General features: G+C 47.6%; 1 protein-coding gene and 1 non-coding gene across 2 annotated transcripts in view; both read right to left on the reverse strand.

Moving 5' to 3' along the window:
* Positions 1–1,114: 1,114 nt before the first annotated feature.
* On the reverse strand, positions 1,115–1,270 carry LOC123146715 (U1 spliceosomal RNA). Its single transcript, XR_006472908.1, has one exon. It is a non-coding gene; the product is annotated as a U1 spliceosomal RNA (small nuclear RNA).
* A 13,649-nt stretch (positions 1,271–14,919) lies between these two features.
* Positions 14,920–22,073, reverse strand: part of LOC123142616 (protein NRT1/ PTR FAMILY 8.3-like) — a 125,044-nt gene continuing 117,890 nt past the window's right edge. The window contains exon 7 of the mRNA XM_044561451.1: positions 14,920–15,409. Within this exon, the coding sequence (XP_044417386.1) occupies positions 14,920–15,409 (490 nt within the window). The remainder of the gene's footprint in view (positions 15,410–22,073) is intronic.

Below are 22,073 nucleotides of genomic sequence, written 5' to 3' on the forward strand. Positions count from 1 at the left end.
CTGTTCTGCGCAGTCATCAATAACATTTGTAAGTAAATTTTCTATTGAGTTTGTAGCATGCTTGAAGCAATCAGAGCCAATCATAAAATCAATTTGCAGACAGATGTGAGTTTTACCTAGTCCTATTTGGTATACTGGTTGTGTTTCCGCGGACGGGTTGGTACAACTAATTCCTGTACGTTTATCTTACTAAAATCTAACCACACCCATATTATCTGACCTGTGATTGATTTTGACCCAAGGTTTGGAAAATTTGGTGGACAAGTTGGTGAACAGGAGTGCTAGCCATAAAGATGCATGGAAGAATATTAGGGACCATAGAAAAAATGGGTGCGCTCATACCGTTGTCGATTTATTTTGGATAAATTGACCTTGTCCTGGTATGTAGATTCAAAGGAGGATAAATTAACCTTATCTTGGTATCCGTGAGTATGACATAGTGTTCACCAATAACTTGAGCCGACATAAACCATGGACGATGCGCGTTCAATCAGTCACCTACTTATGCTTGAATTTCTTTCCCTGGAGTACTGCACATGCATATTTGTCAATTGAGTCTTGAAGGAAGAGATGGAACATGACACCTGGATATATGGAATCCTTAATATTCAGTTCCTCGAGCTTGCACAGCATAATCTTCAGATAAGAAACCAGGAAAAGAGCACAAAGCACATTTGCAGTCAAAGCTAGTTCTAAATTTCTCCGCATTGTTTGACGAATCGTCTCAATCTAAACCTGTCTCTTTCAAAAAGGGCAAAAAAGCGCATTCTGCATGAAAAGGAACACGTGCTACTAAAAGAAGCAGTATGTTGAACAGAATAAATCTTTGCTGTCAACATACGTTGCCTTGTTTTTCTTTCTAGTAAGCGATGTGTTGTGAACTGCAGTTGCTTTCACTCTTTTAGACTCCAGATATTGACGCCGTGAAGTGAAATTTGCTCTTAGTGCAGTTCAGACTAAGGGATCAAACTAGCTGCAAAATTCGAACTGAAACTTGGCCCGGTCAAAAACGGACAGGAGAGAAAACACACAATTTCAAAGACTTCATAGTTTAGAATAATAATAAGGAACGAACTGCAAATGAAAAGAACCAAAAATTTGAAATTGATATTTGGCAGGGGCCGCGCGAACGCGTACCCCCTCTAATCATGAGGTCCACTCTCTCTTAAAGGGGAGATGGTAGGCCAGCGCGCCCACAAAATGCAATGTAGGCCACTAGCCTGGGCTATGACTCTTCTTGATCAGCCATAGACCCCGTCCAGGTAAGTAAGTTTCAAGGTTGCCCAATGCCCTGCTAATATAGGATGCGCTGCCTCTGCTACCTCCCTCGACAGGCGATGTGGTACTAAACGAAACGGAAGTATTCCTCGCCTGGTGCTCGCTGCGGCTTTCCAGGACGAGGAGTTCGAACGGGCCACTGTGTATGGGCCTATTGGTACCAATTACCAACCGGGCCAAACTGGCATCGGAAAAAGAAAAGAGTTAACCGGGTCGATGTCGTCATCTATCCTGTGGCACGGTAGGTGCCAAGTCCCAAGAGGAGCAGAGGCTGAGAACTGAGATCGGATAGGAGATGTGTAGATTCTGTCAAAGTGTCAAACGAAGAACGATGACAGGTCAAACTTGTCGCCGAATACCGCCACGGCTGCGTGATCCTCTATAGTTTATCCCCCCTTTTCATTCATTCAGTTTCCAGGTGAGCTTCAAAACTGTTCCTTCCTTGATTAGTAGGAGGATGCAAATCGATAGGCTTTTCTGTGCTAACGAACAAATGTCAGTCAGTCAATCAATGTGTGCTCAAGACTGCGCCAGTGTATTTGAACGGGTTGTCCGTGCACGGTGTTCTGCTCTGAAGTGATACGCACTTGCCGTCAGGCTCCGCACCTGCAGCAGCTCAATGAAGTGTGCAATTTGTAGGCAGGGAAGTTTCAAAAAGAAAAATGTGCAATTTTTCTTTTTGAGTTTGTAGCTCGCTTGAAGCAGTCAAAGCTGAAGAGATAATTGATTTGCAGACGGGAATTAAACTAACCCTAAACAGAGAGTTTAACTAACCTAATTAGCTGGGGGTCCCACTAGTCAGCGCCTCAGTGGCTAGTTAACGGAGTCGTTGGCGACTAATTAAACAGGGACACGTCAGCCGGCCGGGCTTAGCTGCCGGCGACCATCCCGCGCGGCGGAGTACCATCGACGGCTGATGTGCTGGAGGCACTCGGGGAAAGCCCATATGTCACACCTGCTACTGCGTAGCGGTGGACTAGCAAGGAGAAGGAGAAGCTATGAGTGTGTTGGGCTGAGCCCACGGGCTCCGACTTGGGCCGTCTGTGGCCAAGTCTGATGGTGTGTGTGTCTGTACTTAAAAAAAGTAGACGTTCCCTCGCGCTAGGGTTTTCTTCCTCTCGGGGCGATCTCGGTCGCCGCCGTTGAGAACCTTTTTTTCCCTGTCTCCGCCGCGATCTCTTGCCCTCTCTCGGTTCGGGGGTGCTGCTGCGCTCATCAGCCTGAGGCGGGCTAGGAGAGGGGGAGGTCCTAGGGTTTCTGCAAGGCCCGAGTCGTTCTGATCGGGTTAGGTTTCGACAAATCATGGCATCGGATGGGGCTTCAGGATCTCGTCCGAGTGGAACGATGGAGACGGACGATGTTACAGCTCTGATGAAGGAGCTAGGTCTTCGGGAGGAGGATCTCGACGACGTGATTTTTGATGAGAAGGAGGCTCCGGTCGAGGCGGCGCGTTGGATTGCGTTGGCTAGGGTTCACTCGCCAAAGACATACAGCCAGTATTGGTTCTTCAAAAACATGAGAGCCGCTTGGGATCTTGCCCAAGAAGTTCAGTTTAAGCCCCTGGAGGATAATCTCTATACAGTGCAGTTCTCCTGCTTGGGGGATTGGGAAAGAGTAACGAGGGACGGTCATTGGCACTTCCGAGGAGATGCTGTCATCCTCAAGCCGTATGATGGATTGACAAAACCGTCCACAGTGCAGCTTGATACCATAGAAATCTGGGTGCAGATTCATGATGTACCTCCACTATATGCTCATCTGGTCCCTTCATTAGCAGCAAAGGTTGGCGAGGTCATCTACGCCGAACCCCAATCTCAAGACTTCGCTGGCAACTTCCATCGAGTTTGGGTCCGGATCAATGTTGATAAGCCTTTGAAGAGCGCAGTTTCTATGATAAGAGAGGGTAAGCGCCAAATATACAGGATCAAGTTTGAAAAACTTCCGGACTGGTGTGCGGTCTGCGGCATGTTGGGTCATCAATTCAAGGAGCATGGTAATGGTATACATCCTCCGTCAGCTTTGATCTTCAAGGATCTTAGGGCATCGTGGGTCATGAGGACAGGACAAGGCCCGGGAGGGGGACGTGGAAGAAGAGGAGGACGACGGGGTGGCCGAGGTGGCCGTGGAGCAAACCCCCGATCGGATCAGGATGATGGTAATGGTGGGAAAGACAATGAGAGCTCTGAATCTGATGCAGTTATGGACGATGCTGAAAACAACAGAAAGAGGGCACAATATGTGAAGCACTCGGCGAACAACGGAGCAAACAGATCTGGTCCGGGGGTGATGGTAGCGCTAACTTCTTCGGCGTCTATACCACATAGTCCGAGCAGCAAGCAAGACCAAAAGAGAGCCAAGAAAAACATAGACGCAGCGGATGAGGATTTGGAGAAAGGTGTCGGTCATGGCAATACCGTCACTTCTTTGGCGGGCTCCTTCGAGGAGCGCCGCCGAGCCCAATGAATGCGCTATGCTGGAACTGCCGTGGCGCGGGTAAACCTGCGGCAGTTCAAGAGCTTTGCGAATTCGCGAGGAAGTTTACCCCTACCCTACTTTGTATCGTTGAGACACAGATAGATGGTCAAAGGGTAGAATCTATGGCTAGCTCTATAGGCTATGATAATTCCTATGTTGTTGATAGTTAGGGAAGGAGTGGTGGAATTGGCTTATTTTGGAACAATGCAATAAAAGTTGAGATCCTCGGTTATTCGTGTTACCATCTTGATGTTTCAGTTACAGAACAGGGGGAGGATCCATGGCGGATGACGTGTGTCTATGGGGAGGCGCAGACCCATCTTAGACACCAAACGTGGACTGTACTTAAAAATATCAGTACTTTAAGTGGCCTTCCATGGTTATGCATAGGTGATTTCAATGAAGTGCTACGTCCAAGTGAGCATGAAGGTGTAGGAGAACGCAGTAATGCACAAATCCAGGCATTTAGAGACACGGTTGACGTTTGCATGTTGCTTGATTTGGGCTATAAGGGCTGTTTCTGGACCTTTGAGAAGAAAGTGACTGGTGGCTCTTTTACTAGATGCCGTCTTGACAGAGCGTTGGTAAATTCAGATTGGCTGGCGAGATTCCCGTTAGCCTCTATAACACACGAGGTTGCGGCGTCATCGGACCATGTGGCTTTGCTGTTGGATCTTGGCAGAGTTAAGCGCGAAAATGCAAAAAGGGAGTTTAGATACGAGACCATGTGGGAGACTCACGCAGGTCTGAGAGATATGTTGATTCAAAGCTGGGAAACCGAAGTTCCCTGCAACTCTATAGAAGATATACGAATCAAGATCGAGAACTTGGCTAAGGGACTGGACAGATGGAGTAAAGACACGTTCGGAAGCGTGCGGAAGGAGATCAAGTAGCTAAAGAAAATGCTAGAAGAGCTTCGATCCGATCCCTTACGGACGGGGCCGTCACATATTGAACTCAAAATAAACGAACGTCTCATTGAAATGTATCACCGTGAGGAGATAATGTGGCGCCAGAGGGCGAGGATAGATTGGCTCACGGCGGGTGACAAGAACACCAAATTCTTTCATCTCCGGGCGAGTTTGAGGAGGAAGAAAAATATGATAAAAGCGTTACATAATTCTGTGGGAGCGATTGTAGTAGATCCAGATGAGCTAAAAGCCATGGTAAATGATTTTTACCAAACGCTATATACTTCCGAGGAGGTCCAGGGGATGGATGCAGTACTTGCTCATGTGCCCAGGAAAGTGTCTGAGGAGATGAATGCCATGTTGAATGCAGATTACACTAAGGAAGAGGTGAAAACATCACTGTTTCAAATGTTCCCGACAAAGGCTCCAGGGCCAGATGGTTTTCCGGCACATTTTTACCAGCACCATTGGGATATTTGTGGGGATGATGTAACAAGGGTGGTGCTGAAAATAGTCCATGGAGAAGAGAGTCCAGAAGGTATAAATGACACCGTTCTTGTTCTAATACCGAAGGTAATAAACCCCACCCTCCTTTCCCAGTTTAGGCCCATAAGCTTATGCAATGTGGTGTATAAAATTGCATCTAAAGTGGTGGCCAACAGACTGAAGCTAGTTCTACCAGACATTATTTCGGCTGAACAGTCTGCTTTTGTTCCGGGGAGGCTTATCACCGATAATATTATATGTGCATACGAGTGCTTGCATTTCATGAAGAGGTCTAAAGCTAAGACTAACAGTTATTGTGCTCTCAAATTGGATATGATGAAGGCTTATGACAGATTGGAGTGGTCGTATTTGAGGGCTATTATGATCAAGATTGGCTTCTCTCATCGATGGATTAATACAGTTATGAGCATGGTCTCTTCAGTGTCCTTTTCTGTTCTTTTTAATGGTGAGAAGCTTGACTCTTTCAAACCAACCAGAGGTATCTGACAGGGAGACCCAATATCCCCTTACTTATTCTTGATTGCAGCAGAGGGCCTATCGTGCCTCCTGAAATCCAGTACACAGTCATCAATTGCAGGTATTAAGGTGGCCCCAACCGCCCCAACTATAAACCACCTTTTGTTTGCAGATGACAGCCTGTTGCTTTTTAAGGCTAATGTTGAGGGGTCAGTTGCAGTGTCAAACCTGTTGGAAACATATTGTAAGGCTTTGGGGCAACGTATTAATCATGACAAATCATCCATCTTCTTCGGTCGGGGCTGTCCAGGCTCTATGAGGGAAGCAATAAAAACCTCCTTGCAGGTTCATAATGAGTCCTTAAGCGAGCGTTATTTGGGCATGCCAACGGACGTGGGACACTCAAAGAATGGAACGTTCAAGTACCTGAGAGACCGGGTGTGGGAGAAGGTAAAAGGATGGATGGAAAAATTACTCTATGCTGCTGGAAAAGAAGTCTTGATCAAGGCAGTTGCGCAGGCAATTCCGGTGTACTCTATGTCATGCTTCCGGCTTCCTAGAGGGCTATGTGATAGTATATCTGCCATCATTAGGCAATTTTGGTGGGGGAGTGAGCAAGGCAAACGGAAACCAGCGTGGGTTGCTTGGGATACTATGACACAACCAAAACAGATGGGTGGACTTGGTTTCCGTGATTTGGAGATGTTTAACTTAGCTTTGCTTGCGCGGCAAGCTTGGAGAATAATGAATGATGAACGCTCCCTCAGTGCTCAGGTTTTGAAGGCTGTTTACTTCCCAAATTGTACATTATTAGAGGCAGATTTGGGTGCTCGCCCATCTCAGATATGGCGAGCTATATTAGATGGAAGGGAGATACTAGCTCAAGGAATCATCAGAAGAATTGGGGATGGGGGCAGAACGGATATATGGTTACAAAATTGGATCCCTCGTGATAGTTTCAAAAGGCCTATTACATCCTTAGTGCCTAATCCACCTCGGCGGGTATCTGATCTTATTGACGCTACTACAGCACAATGGAAAAAGGGGCTGGTTCGCTCAGTTTTTGTCTCGTTTGATGCAGAGGAGATCCTAAAAATTCCAGTGTGTATGCGCAGGCAGTCGGACTTTTGGGCTTGGCACGAAGAACCAAATGGCTGTTTCACCGTTCGGTCTGCATATAGGATGATACTACGCACGAAGATGAGCAGAGAGGGATGGTGGAACGAGGCTGACGGCTCATCCACGGGGCAGACCAGCAGGATTTGGAGCACTATATGGCATATCCAGGTACCCTCGAAACTTCGTATGTTCCTATGGAGACTTGCTAGACATTCTATGCCCAGCGGAGAAGTGCTTCATCATCGCCATATGGCCGAAACAGATACTTGCTGCTTGTGTGGGGCTATGGATACATGGAGACATGCACTTCTCTCTTGTGCTCTCTCAAGAAGCGTATGGGCTTTCGCACCAGAGGAGTTGGTCGAGAAAATCATCACACACCAAGAGGAAGACGCAAAGGACTGGTTATTTGCTATACATGAAATGCTAGATGCTCATGATTTCACCGGTGTGGTGGTAACCATGTGGGCAATTTGGGCAGCAAGAAGAAAGGCAATTCATGAGGATATATTTCAATCTCCACACGCTACAGCGGCTTTTATTAATAAGTATCTGTCAGATTTGGAGATAGTTAACAAAAGGGAGACGCAAGCAGTACCAAGGAGATTCATGCGGAATGCAACGTGGGTGCCTCCAATCCAAGGTTGTGTTAAGATCAATGTGGACGAAGCAGTGGCCGTGAGGAGGAAGCACGGTTCTGTGGGAGCGATCTGTAGAGATCAACAGGGTAACTTCTTGGGGGCTTCGGCCATTGTTTTTGAGCATATCACAGAGCCCCAAACGTTGGAAGCCCTAGCTATAAGGGAAGCTCTCTCGTTGGCGGATGATCTATATGCACGAGATATACAGGTTGCTTCGGACTGCAAGGTGGTTGTCGACGAGCTGCATCATGGCAAGCTAGCTACTTATGGAGCTGTTCTTCGGGAGATTTCGGAACACTCTACTAGTTTTTTCACTTGCAACATAGGTCATGAATTTAGGAGCTCAAACTATGAAGCTCACAATCTAGCGAAACATTCTCTCTCCCTCGCGGTTGGCCGCCATGTGTGGTTAGGACAGCCGGGAGATCTTCATTTCGTCCCTGTAAACATTGTGACGGGTTAATAAAGGTTTCGCGAGATTGTCTAAAAAAATGTACTAATAGACCTGTCCTCTGTTGGGCACGGCATGAAGGAAAAACGTCTGAATTATTCTCATCTCCTTCTCCTACCTCACCCACTCTCTGTTCTTCCTCATCCCCACTCCGATCCCCTTCTCTGTGGCGACGATCTTCGTCGATCGGTCGTCACATTTGGTATCTCAGAGCCAGCAAATTTCTCCCGAAAAATTTTCCACCGCGGTTTTCCTCACTCCCTTGGTCCGATCGGTAACACCCACCGCCATAGGTGCGATTTCACTCCGGTGAGGTCGCCCGAAATCCTCGGCGGGTTCGATCTGCTCGGGGCGGGAACCACGGCGCCCTCCAAGCCCTCCGCGCAGGCGCGACAGGTGATTGCCGCCATGGAAGGACAGACAGCCAACCTCACTGCTCTTATGGAGAAGCTCCTGTCCAGATTTGACGAGGAGAAGGAATTGGCGGAGAAGAGAGCCGATGCGCAGACAGCGTTCAACACTCAAGTCTCCCACGAGTTGAAGAGCCTGTCCAAGCAGATCGGGCTTACTCAAGCCGATGTAGACGACGTTCGCAAGGTTGCTTCCCCAACGGCCTATTCCGTCACGGCACCGGAGTCACAAGTGGAAGACCCCTCCACGGCGGGTGTGCATACATCGGCGGCCCACCTCGGCCTCCAGCAACCTGCGCCGCCTCCAAGCGCGCTCCCGATTCCGCGGGCCATCACGGGCCACGCCTTCCTCCCACGGCTCACCAATGAGGGGCCTCCCCTGCTCGCCCGCCCAGATCAGCCTGGAGTAGTGGATCGGCTCCATCAACCACCTCTGCGCGACGAGCACAGCACCACGCCGCGGGAAGAATACTCCGTCCGGCCACCTAAACACCAGTTTCCCCGTTTTGACGGCGATGCACCCCGTGTTTGGCTGGATCGCTGTTTAGCTTATTTTGAGCTGTACAGGGTGCCACCGCACAACTGGGTAGCGACGGCGGCTCTCTATGTTGAAGGGCACGCAGCACTGTGGCTGAGAGCATTTCGTCAGACAAATTCAGATATCACTTGGGACAGGTTCCAACGTGCTGTAGTGGAGGAATTTGAGTCCACAATGCACAATCTGCTGCAGCTTCGGCAAACAGGGACAGTGGCAGAATATAGATGGCAGTTTGAAGTTCATATGTACAATTTGCTCGCACTGGATGCTTCTCTCAGTCCTAAGTTTTTTGTCACTCAGTTTCTGTTGGGAATGAAGGATGAGTTACGAGCCGCCGTGCGTCTTCAGGCGCCCAACAGCATCACGCGCGCCACAGTGTTCGCTCGCATCCAGGAGGAGGAACTGGACATTCAGCATCCCCGTCTTCGGCCGGTGTCTGCAGGTAGACCACCACTTGTGGCTAGCCTGCTACTGGCGTTGGGCCGCCCTCCCCCAGCTCCGGTCTTGCCCAATACAGCAGCTCCCTCACAACGTGTTGTGCCAACTCTCAAACCTGCTGCTGACGATTTTGGACGCGAACGGCAGCTACGCGACTACCGACGACAGCATGGACTCTGTTTCAGATGTGGGGATAAGTACTCAAGAGATCATCAGTGCAAACGATCAGCTCAGCTACTTACAATCAAGGTGGGAGATCATGGTGAAGTATTATCTAATGAAGCAGTCCGAGCATTGCAATTGTTAGACGAACCAGATGCAACAGCCGACCCGGTGTGCTGTCTACTCTCTGCACATGCCGTTGAAGGGACTGAAACCGCTGAAACTATCCGGTTGCAGGCCACTGTGGGCACTCAAACAATGTTGCTGCTGGTGGATTCTGGAAGCACCCACAGCTTCGTCAACTCTTCCTTTGCAGCAGGAATCGGTGCAGCAACCAGCACAATATCCCCGATATCAGTGCGTGTAGCCAATGGCCAGAGATTACATTGCACGACCATGGTGCCCCAACTGCAGTGGTGTATACAAGAGCATCAGTTCACTACAGATATGCGTGTGCTTGACTTAGGGGTCTATGATGCAGTACTGGGTGTGGATTGGTTAGCACGCCACAGTCCAATGCAGTGTGATTGGCAATTGAAAACTATGCAATTTGAGCGTGAAGGCAAAACGGTGCACCTGAAAGGAGTGCGATCAGATGGGCAGCCAGCACTGACTACTCTAGATGCAGCTACTTTGTGGCAAATGCATGACGCCAATGAGATTTGGGGGGCGGCCTTGCTGGAGATTCAGTTGACACCGCCAAATTCAGACTCTAACCAGCCAATTCCACCTACCATTCAGCGTATTCTGACAGAGTTCAGTGACATCTTTGAAGAACCAACACAACTCCCTCCACACCGGCAGTATGATCACGCGATCAATCTCGAACCTGGTGCAACACCGGTCAATTGTCGACCCTATCGGTACTCTCCGTTACAGAAAGACGAGATAGAGCGTCAAGTGGAAGAAATGCTTCGCACGGGCATCATTACCCACAGTATGAGCCCTTTTGCTGCCCCTATCTTGCTGGTCAAGAAGAAGGATGGAACCTGGCGTTTTTGTGTTGACTACAGACGCCTCAATACTGTCACGATTAAGAACAAGTTTCCTCTCCCCGTCATTGATGAGCTGTTGGATGAACTCTTAGGCGCTGCTTTCTTCTCCAAAATTGACTTGCGAGCGGGGTGCCATCAGATTCGCATGTGTGCGGGCGATGAGGAAAAGACAGCCTTCAAGACACATCACGGCCATTTCGAGTTCCGCGTCATGCCCTTCGGCGTCACCACTGGCCCGCCTACATTTCAATGTGTGATAAACTCGGTGTTCGCCGGGCCAAATCGTAAGTTTGTAATCACTTTTTTGATGACATTCTTGTCTTCAGTGCTACCTTGCAGGAGCATGAAGCTCATCTACGCACGGTCTTCTCCATCCTCCGTGAGCATCAATTGTACGCCAAGCCGTCCAAATGCTCATTCGCACAACCTCGAGTTGAGTACCTGGGCCATGTGATCTCTAGGGAGGGTGTGGCCACGGATGCGAGCAAGACCAGTGCCATGCGCGCGTGGCCGACACCGACAAATGCCATAGAATTGCGCGGTTTTTTGGGCCTTATAGGCTATTATCGCAAGTTCGTGCCGCGCTATGGGATTATTGCCAAGCCCCTGACTCAGCTCCTCACCAAGAAAGGATTCGCATGGTCAGTGCAAGCCCAAACAGCATTTGATCTTCTCAAGGAAGCCATGGCGAGCACACCCGTGCTGGCATTGCCTGATTTCACCCGCCCTTTCTCTATTGAGACGGACGCATGCGACACAGGGGTGGGCGCGGTCCTTGTTCAGGATGGTCACCCGATCGCCTACCTCAGCAAGGCGTTGGGCGTGCGCAACCAGCGTCTGTCAATCTACGAGAAGGAGTTCCTTGCAGTGATCATGGCCGTGGACAAGTGGCAAGCCTATCTCCAGCGCAACCCGTTCGTCATTGTCACGGACCACAAGAGTCTCTGTCACCTCGGCGATCAACAACTCGACACAGAGTTATAGCGCAAGGCTATGTCCAGGATGGTGGGTCTCCAATTCTCATTCAAGTACCGTCGCGGCGCGGACAATGGCGCGGCTGATGCACTGTCCCGCGTTGGACACATGCTCTCCCTAGATGCTCTCTCAGTCTGCCAACCCCAATGGCTTCAGGAGGTCAGCAATTCTTATGAAACTGACACAGACAGCCAGGATTTGCTGCAACGACTAGCTCTATGTAGCCCAGATGCACAAGGTTATGAACTTCGTCAAGGCATCATTCGCCTTCAGGACAAGATTTGGATTGGCGCCAATACATCCCTCCAGACCAAATTAATCAACGCATTCCATGCAAGTGCAATTGGGGGCCACTCCGGTGTGACAGCAACATACCAATGCGTCAAGAAGTTGTTTGCTTTGCGTGGTCTGAAACCAGCAGTGGGAGATTTTGTTCGTCAGTGCCCTATCTGCCAACAAGCCAAGCATGAACACTTGAAGACACCGGGATTACTCCAGCCACTGCCAATTCCAACAGAACCGTGGCGGGACCTCACTATGGATTTTGTCGAAGGCCTACCGGTGTCTGAAGGCTACGAGGTGATCATGGTGGTGGTCGATCGCTTCACCAAATATGCCCACTTCGTTCCCCTTCGTCATCCCTTCACAGCAGCAACAGTAGCTCGAGCTTTTTGGGACAACATCATCAAATTGCATGGAGTACCTCACTCGATTGTATCTGATCGTGACCGGGTGTTCACCAGCGCGATGTGGCGTGCTCTCCTCGAAGCGGCAGGTACCAAACTCAGTTATTCCACAGCATATCACCCTCAGACGGATGGCCAGAGCGAACGAGTCAATCAATGCCTCGAGATGTATCTTCGATGCGCGGTGCATGACCAGCCCAAGAAGTGGCGGCAATGGTTACCTACTGCCGAGTTCTGGTACAACACCACCCACCACTCCTCTCTGAACACTTCACCTTTCAAGGCGCTCTATGGTCAGGAGCCCAATTTGGGAGGCTTGCCCACACTTGCCATCAAGCTGCTAGATGATACCAATGTTGATTTGGACTGGGCAAAACATAATGATGGTCTGCGTGACCAGCTGGCTCGGGCACAGAACAGGTACAAGAAAAAGGCTGATCGTCACAGGACAGATCGCTCCTTTGAGGTGGGGGAACAAGTTCTGCTAAAATTACAACCTTATGCTCAATCTACTGTTGCAAATCGTCCCTGCCCCAAGCTAGCATTCAAATTCTTTGGTCCATTCACCGTCGAGCAACGGATTGGTTCCATGGCTTATAAACTGCAGCTTCCATCATACAGCCGCATCCATCCGGTCTTCCATGTATCGCAGTTGAAGCCATTCACACGAGACTACTCTCCAGTCTTCTCGGAATTGCCTCGTCCGCCCGACCTGACGGCTGCACCACTACAACCTGAGCTGATCTTGGATCGCCGCATGGTCAAGAAAGGTAACACCTCCGTCGTGCAGATTCGTGTGCAGTGGTCCTCACTCTCCCTAGACTCGGCTCCATGCTGGGGGGGGGGGGCTGCGTAGCGGTTGACTAGCAAGGAGAAGGAGAAGCTATGAGTGTGTTGGGCTGAGCCCACGGTTCCGACCTAGGCCGTCTGTGGCCAAGTATGATGGTGTGTGTGTCTGTACTAATAGACATGTCCTCTGTTGGGCACGGCAGGAAGGAAAAACGTCTGAATTATTCTCATCTCCTTCTCCTACCTCACCTACTCTCTGTTCTTCCTCATCCCCACTCCGATCCCCTTCTATGTGGCGACGATCTTCGTCGATCGGTCGTCACACCATGCCCGCGCGCATCCACTGGACCCGGTGGTGGGTCGAGGGATGGCTGGGAACAAGGACGGCGACGACCTCGTGCGGCGAGCGCTATGGCTTCAACGGCGCCAGTGCTATGAAGCACTAGAAGGCTGGCTAAGGGGCTCATAGGCCTCCTGGTAGCTTCAAGAGTTTGGCTTCGTGCTCGGTTTGAGCAGCAGGGATGGTTAGCGATGGCGAGCTACGCGGCGGCGGCAGCGAGATCTCGGCCATGGCGGAATAGATAGCTAGGGCTCGAGCGCGAGAAGGGGAACATGAGTAAAACGGGGAGGGGCTCCCGGCGCATCCGATGGCGTTGTCGGCGAGCTCGGGGGAGCGTTGACGGCGGCGAATCGACGCCGGCGATCGGTGAACAGAGGCGGCGGTGACGAGCTCAAAGGCTTGCTGTGGTGCTCCCGGGCTCGTGTTCATCGGTGAGGAGATGCAACATTGTTCGCCAGAGCTTTTAGACAACTTCGGGAGACGAGGCGACGGCGGTGGGCGCGGTGGTTCACGCCGGACGCGGTGGTGTAAGGCGGCGTCAGCGGAACGCCGTGGTGCCTACCCAATTTTTCAGGCTGGAACGACGATGGAAGGGGAACGGGCCCAGTGGGCCTCAACCGAGTTTTTCACGTGGCCGGTGCGGGTTGTGAAATCCATCGCTGCGCAGATTAGTACCGTATCGGAAGTTTAATTAGGATGTGACCAGTTTATTAGACGGAGCCTGCCAACTTCATCGTCAACACGGGGATAATGCACGGCTGTCAGCTGCGAAAGATGCCAAAGCGCATAAATAAAGGAGGCCACTGAGCCCAACCCGTGATCCAGCATTATAAAGTGCACACGGACGAAAAGATGGCCTTCGAGCCCATCCGTGACCCAGCATCGATAAGTGCGCACGGACCAAAACAAATGCAGCGAAAAGATCCCCTATACGGGCACAGTTGCTAAACATTAGCACCGGGCTTTTTATTCAAATTCCTTTTTTTAATGGCAACTACTAGGCGCCAGTCACCGCGGGCCCTCTTCGGTTGCTGGGCTGCTGCTGTGGTTGCAGCCTCGTGGCACTGGATGTCCGGCCGCGGTAGTCTTGCAGCGGTTGAAAATAAATAAAGAATCCTTCAATTTTCAATCCACACTAAACAAATCAGTACCAATCTCATAAAATAAAATAAAAACGGCCACATGTTGGACCGACTTCAAATGAAAATTTAGGCAACTTATACATATATCAAAACTGTATATGATTACGTATTTGAAAACTCCAAAGGCGCAGATAAAGAAAAGGACACATTTTAAAAAATATTGTAGATTTGTGTGACATGAATCGAGTCCCATTAATAGGATACGATCCTACCTTTACCTTGACTATCCATTTTATACCCTTTGATTTAGCCACCTAAATTTTTTGCAAAGAAAAATATTTAGGCACCTGGATTAGTTAGTGTTCTCACTAAGCAAAGTTCTACTCGCATATTAAATGCAAATTTCTGTCCCTGGATTGAAATAGAAGAGAAGCACACATTCAGGCTGTCATCTTGTAATCTTTCTACAATCCAAGAAAGGGCACCAACAAAAATTCAAAAAAAGGTTCCTGCCATAGGATTACACTACGGGCATGAAAAGAAGAGAGAAGTGATATCCTACATTTTCTTCCTACTGTGTCTTGTGTACATATGTACCTGGCTAAGCTATTTAGTGTTCACCAATTGGCGATTGTGCAATGTAATCTTGAAGCCCTTTCCGAGCGATCACGAGATGATCGTCTTGAGCCTGTAGTTCTTGACGATTCCGCTGTACACGACGAAGTTGAGCGTGCACATTGCAGCCATGGCCCAGAAGAAGTAGTCGAGGTGGCCCTTGTTGAGGTCGTCGGAGATCCACCCAGGGCTGTCTCCCGTCGCCGTGAAGGCCTCCACGATGGCGTAGATGAAGGAGCTCATGTAGCTCCCCAGCGCGATGGTGAGCAGAGCCAGCGACGTGCACATGCTCTTCATGGTGTCCGGCGCCTCGTCAAAGAAGAACTCTAGCTGCACGATGTAGCAGAAGACCTCCCCTCCAGCAAGGAAGAAGTACTGGGGCAGCTGCCACGAGATGCTGATCTCTACCCCACGCGCCGCGCTGTCGAGCCGCTTCATTTCCACAAGCGCTGCCACCGCCATGGTGAGCGTCATGAGGAGCCGCCCCGCGCCCATTCGCTGCTGCTGCTGCGACGGCTCGCCGTCACCGCTCGAGGAGACACTAGTAGAAAAATGACCTAATGTGAAGCACATTAATCCTGGTTTGTAACTGAACCCGTTAGTACCGGTTCGTGGCGAATCTTTAGTACCGGTTTGTGCCACGAACCGGTACTAAAGAGACTGTGGCAGGCTGTTGGCGGGCTGGGGCCCACCAACCCCTTTAGTACCGGTTCATGCTACAAATCGGTACTAAAGAGGTTGCGGCAGGCTGTTTTCAGCATTTTTTTGTCCCACCTCGCTCCGCTAATAAGGTTTTTACCACCTTAAATATGTTACTTCTGAGACTATCACAAGCACTTGGTCTTCACTTGAACTTTATGTGTAGAATTTGTGGCCGCAATTTGAGTCTTCACCAGTTCCTAAACTGATGAGCACTCATATTGACAATTCAGATTGTACACAAAAAGATCATTGATGATCAATGTATTTTTAATGTATATTTTTACATGTTTACACATAGCAGTAGCGCTACTGCTAAACCATTCTATCTTCCCCCAACTGGCCTCCCCTCACTCTCTCCTCTCTCCACTCACACTCACTCGGTCTCCCCTCTAAATCCCCCCGCGCCGGTCCTCTCCCACCGGCCGCCCCTCTCACTCTCTCCTCTCAGGCCTTGAGGAAATGGTGTAGACTGCATGGAGCTATGTCTCAGGCAAAAATTGGATGCACTTCATGTACAAACTGGACAATCTCTTTCGAAGTATCAGGGTTTCGGACGAAAACTCATCTGTTACAAAGGCATTTCATTTTTCTAAACTTATTACAACTCTAGACTTTTTGTGCATTCATTATGCACCATTCAAGGCCACGTCATCAACTTTCAACCCTTTCTACCTTCATTTTCTATTTTTCATACATTTATTGATTTGTTTTGAGCTAAATGACCCTAAAATTGAAAAGCACAACAAATGAACTCTTAAAAGGCTGAAACTTGGCATGGTGCCATCATTTCACCCACATAGCATGTGCAAAGAAGTAGAGAGGGTTACGGCAAAAACTAGATGCACTTCGTGTACAAACTGGACAATCTCTTTCGAAGTATCAGGGTTTCGGACGAAAACTCATCTGTTACAAAGACATTTCATTTTTCTAAACTTATTACAACTCTAGACTTTTTATGTGTTCATTATGCACCATTCAAGGCCACGTCATCAACTTTCAACCCTTTCTGCCTTCATTTTCTATTTTTCATGCATTTATTGATTTGTTTTCAGGTAAATGACCCTGAAATTGAAAAGCACAACAATGAACCCTTAAAAGGCTGAAACTTGGCATGGTACCATCATTTCACCCACATAGCATGGGCAAAAAAGTAAAGAGGGTTACAGCAAAAACTGGATGCATTTCGTGTACAAACTGGACAATCTCTTTCGAAGTATCAGGGTTTCGAATGAAAACTCATCTGTTACAAAGGCATTTCATTTTTTAACTTATTACAACTCTAGACTTTTTGTGCGTTCATTATGCACCATTCAAGGCCACGTCATCAACTTTCAACCCTTTCTGCCTTCATTTTCTATTTTTCATGCATTTACTGATTTTTTTTGAGCTAAATGACCCTGAAATTGAAAAGCACTACAAATGAAATCTTTAAATGCTGAAACTTGGCATGGTACCATCATTTCACCCACATAGCATGTGCAAAAAAGTAGAGAGGGTTACGGCAAAAACTGGATGCATTTCATGTACAAACTGGACAATCTCTTTCGAAGTATCAGGGTTTCGGACGAAAACTCATCTGTTACAAAGGCAATTCAAAATTTTAATAACTTACTACAACTCCGGACTTTTTTTGCGTTCAGTATGCGCCATTCAAAGTCACGTCATAACCTTTCAACCCTTTCTGACATAATTTGCTATTTTTAATGCATTTACTGATTTGTTTTGAGCTAAATGACCCTAAAATTGAAAAGCACTACAAATGAACTCTGAAAAGGTTGAAACTTGGCATGGTATCATTATTTCACCCAAAAAAGCAGAGAGGGTTATGCCAAAACTGGATGGACTTCGTGTACAAACTGGACAATCTGTTTCGAAGTATTAGGGTTTCGGACGAAAACTCATCTGGTACACCGGCATTTCAAAATTTTAATAACTTATTACAACTCCAGACGTATTACCAATTTGAATATAATGATAAAACACACTAATATTAAACATAAGAAAAAAGAATCACTGAAAAATCTATTTTTAAAGTTAAGTTATTCACAAACTAGTGATTCACACAAATTTCAAATAATTCAAATTTAAACTATCCAATTTTTGTACCTAAAGCAAAAATATTCACAAAGAAACTCTAAATGCAGCAAAAAACTACTCAGAAATAAATAGAAGAAAATATATAAAGCAGAAAAGAAAAAAACTATATAAAAAATTTATTTGCGCGCTGCCCAGTGGGCCTACTCGGCCTTGGGCGTGGTAATGCAGGCCCATAAGGCCCAGCAGGCTCACAGGGCAGCGCGGCAAAGTTAGGCCAGAAGCGTGCTTTAGAGAGGAGCTCGAAGGAGCAGCCGCGGCTGGGTTTATAAACCAGTGTGGCTGCCCTTCGCTCGGCGAGGTGGGACTAAACTTTGTGCACCGCAGAATGTGAGCACACCCTCTTTATTACCGGTTCATGGCTCTAACCGGTACTAAAGGGCGGGTCTTTAGTACAGGGTGGAGCCACGACCCGGTACTAAAGAGGGGTCGCTTCCCGCTGCTTGGGCTGCCAAATTTGACCTTTAGTACCGGTTGGTGGCTCCAACCGGTACTAAAGGCCTCTCCTATATAAACAGCACTTACAAAAATTTCAGTTAGTTTATGTTCACCTGCAGCTTCGTCACGCCCGTCCCTGCGCCGCTCCCGTTGTGCGCGCCCCGTCGCCTCCCCAGCCTGTCGCTGTCGTCACCGCCCCTGTCGCGCGCGCCCCGTCGCCGCCCCAGCCCGTCCCCGTCGTTTGCCGCCCCGCGTCGCGCGCCGCCCCAGCCTGTCCCGGCCCGTACGTCGTCGCCGCCCCCGTCGCGCGCGTCCTGTCGCCGCCCCGACCCGTCCCTGTCGCCTCGCATCGCCGGCCGTTGCCCCGCTGTAACATCGACTGCCCCGGCGGCCCCCTGCCGCTCGCCGGCGCCCTCTGCACACACACACGCACACACAAGTAAATGTTAGATGAATTAGCTAGGTATTAATGTTAGATGACTTAGTTTTTTATAATTTTAGTTATAGATGAATTAGATATATTAATGCAAAATGTTAGATGAATTAGATATATTAAATTTAGGTATATGATATTTGATCATCTAATTAAAATTTTACTATATATAAACTAGATGAATTATTAGAACTAGTAAATGTTTTTTATACTTTTAGTTATAGATGAATTAGATATATTAATGTCAAATGTTAGATGAATTAGATGAATTAGATATATTAAATTTAATTATATGAGATTTGTTCATCTAATTAAAATTTTACTATATATAAACTAGATGAATTAATAGAACTAGCTAGTTGAATTAATTAATGTTTATCAATTAAAACTAGTAAGTGTTTATCAATTAATGTTTCAACTATGAACGTAGGAAATGTCTTCTGACGACGAAAATGATTTCGTTATGTGCGAATACTGCGAAGACGAGCGCGACCTGTGCGACAGAAATTTCCTAGTTGATGATAGGCGCTTCAGCATCGAGCTGGATGAGATCTTCGAAGTGGATACAGTAAGTCACAACGACAAGTCTTTTTTTGTAATTAAGCATGACTTATGCTTCATTAATTTGCTTCAACTTATAATTTTCATTTTTTTAAGTGCATCTAGTGTCCCTTAGTGACTTTGGTGCATTGAAGACTTATAGGTTAAGGGACTAATGCGTTTGTGAGTGTACACAGATCTATAAGTCTATGAGGAGTTTGATATTTACAGGGAAAGTCGACCCCTAAAAATGAAGTACTTCGACTGAAGACTTTGGATTTCTGAAGCCTTTCGGAAGACTTTGAAAGTGAAGAAATTGGTGTGACCTTGAAGACTTAGTATTCATTTGAGGAATATGAAGCGTGAAGACTTTTGTTTTCGTAGTTTCATTTTCTCTTTCTTGAGTCATAGGAAACACCGTACTGTTAAAGGGGGTCGAGAAAATACTAAGGAAAAATTTCCATGTGATGCTCAACTCAAAATCCTACACCTACCAATCCCTTCGAGTGAAGCCATTGGAAATCTCATACAGTTCAGTCATATACTTCAGTGACAGAGACGAAGTTCTTCTGGTCTCTAAGGAATTTGTTCTGACTGAGGAGTTAGGAATTCGCCAGTGCGGATTGCCTACACAGTGAGGAACATGATAGCCCTGAGGAATTTGAACCTCAAATTTCCGACCGTTGTTGTGCTATGCGCCAGCTGTCCCAAAATATCTACCCACCTAACGGTCATATCATTGAAGGGCATTTATGTCTTATCATGCGGGCTGCTCCATAGGCTATAAATAGCCGCCCCTACAACCACTAGCTGGTTGGCTGCTCCGAGAGAAAATTACACTTGTCAATTGAGAGCATCCCATCCTCCGAGGACTTTGAGCAAAAATCATCAAGTGAGGAAAAACCCCAAACCCAAACACCTACAAACCCAAAGAGATTGAGCATCACTGAAGAGATTGATCCTACGTGGATCCGACGCTTGTTACCTTTGAAGACTATGCTTCTTCCAGACGGTTAGGCGTCATGGTCTAGAGCATCCAAGAGGAAATTGTGGATCGCCAAGTGACCGAGTTTGTGAAGGTTTGGAAGTCACCTGAAGACTTACCACGAGTGATTGGACGAGGTCTGTGTGACCTTAGTTCAAGGAGAATACGGTGAGGACTGTGTGTCCGGGACTGGGTGTCCTCAGGTTTAAATACCTAGCCGCTCCAACCAGACGTACAACTGAGACAATAGTTGGAACTGGTCTACCAAATCATTGTCTTCACCAAGCCAACTGGTTCTATTTCCTCAACTCTTTCATTTCCTCATTCCCGTGTTGTGCAAATTGTTCATATCTGTGTTTGAAGAATTTGACTGAAGACTTTCTCAATTCCCTCAGTTCAATTTCCTCAGTCTGTTTGTCTTCATCCTGTGTTATCCTGTGTTTACGCTTTCTCTACTCTGTGCTTGTTTTCATTTCATCATGATGACTATGCTTGTGTTCTGCTATGCATACTTTTGAGTACTTATTCCGCTGCAAGTAGTTCTTCGCTAAGGAATTTCCTCACCCACAAATTCCTCAGTGAAGAATTTATAAAAATCGCCTATTCACCCCCCTCTAGTCGATATAACGCACTTTCAATTGGTATCAGAGCAAGGTACTCCCTTGTTCTGTGTGATTTTGGTTTAACCACCTAGAGTTTTAGTTATGTCGACCGCAGGTATGATCAAGGTATCTGCTGGGTGTCCTACCTTCGATGGGACGGACTACCCCTACTGGAAGAATAAGATGTGAATGCATCTTGAGGCAATTGATAACGATCTCTGGTATGTTCTGGAAAAAGGTGTTCCCTCTGTCTCACCCTCACTGAACGATGCTGATGTGAAGAGATTCAAGCAACTCGATTCTCAAGCGAAGAATATCATATGTGGCCATCTGAGCAAAGGACAGTATGGAAGAGTGAGTGCTTTGGAAACTGCTAAGCTTATCTGGGATAGGATGTCCAAAGTAAATGAAGGAGTCTCAACACAGCGTGACTCTCGAGTTGATGTTCTTCGCAATCTCTTCAACCGCTTCAAAAGACTCGACAATGAGAATGTTCAACAAACCTTCGATCGCCTCACTGACATCTCAAATGAGCTTCAAGCACTTGGTGCCACTGACATCACCGACCACGAGGTGGTGAAGAAACTGCTGAGATCGCTTGATTCCTCATTTGATACTCTGGCATTGATGATACAAGAGTGTGCTGATTACAAGTCACTTGATCCCGCTGATATCCTCGAAAGGCTAAATACTCATGAGTTCCAGCTTGCTAAGAAGAGAGATCTCTATGGTTCGAGCTATGGCAGATCACGTGCACTGAAGGCCAAGGTAGTTTCTGAGTTTGAAGACGAAGACTCTGAAAGCAGTCTTGGTGATCCTGAAGAACTGAGCCATGATCTAGCACTGCTTGTGAAGAAATTCCAGAAGCCCTCAAGACATGGTCGCTTTGGAAGACCCTCAAGGAGCAATGATTCCTCATCCAGTGACTACAAGAAGAGGCTTTGTCACAAATGCAAGAAACCAGGACACTACATTCAAGATTGTCCTCAGTGGGAAAAGGAATCAAAGAAGAAGAAATACAAGGATTACAGTTCTGATGATACGAAGAAAAAGAAGAAATCCTCAAAATCTTCACCATCAAAATCCTCAAAGTCTTCATCTCACAAGAAGAGCAGCTCCAAGAAGGCTCGGGCATTCATTGGCAAGGAAATGGACTCTGAGGCTGAATCTGAAGAAAATGAGGAAGAGAAGGCATCTGAGGATTCCGAATCCGGTGTGGCGAGCCTAGCCCTCGCTACTGCATTCGTCAGCAAGTCTATCTTCAACACTGAAGAAAATGACCTCACCAACAAGGCTGATGAAGGCAATGATGACTACGCTCCCACCTATTGCTTCATGGCAAAGGGTGCCAAGGTACTCAAATATGCCTCATCTGAATCAAGTGAAAATGAATCTGATGAAAACCTTAAGC

This window comes from Triticum aestivum, chromosome 6D (genome assembly GCF_018294505.1).
Source record: "Triticum aestivum cultivar Chinese Spring chromosome 6D, IWGSC CS RefSeq v2.1, whole genome shotgun sequence".
Classification (NCBI taxonomy): Eukaryota; Viridiplantae; Streptophyta; class Magnoliopsida; order Poales; family Poaceae; genus Triticum; species Triticum aestivum.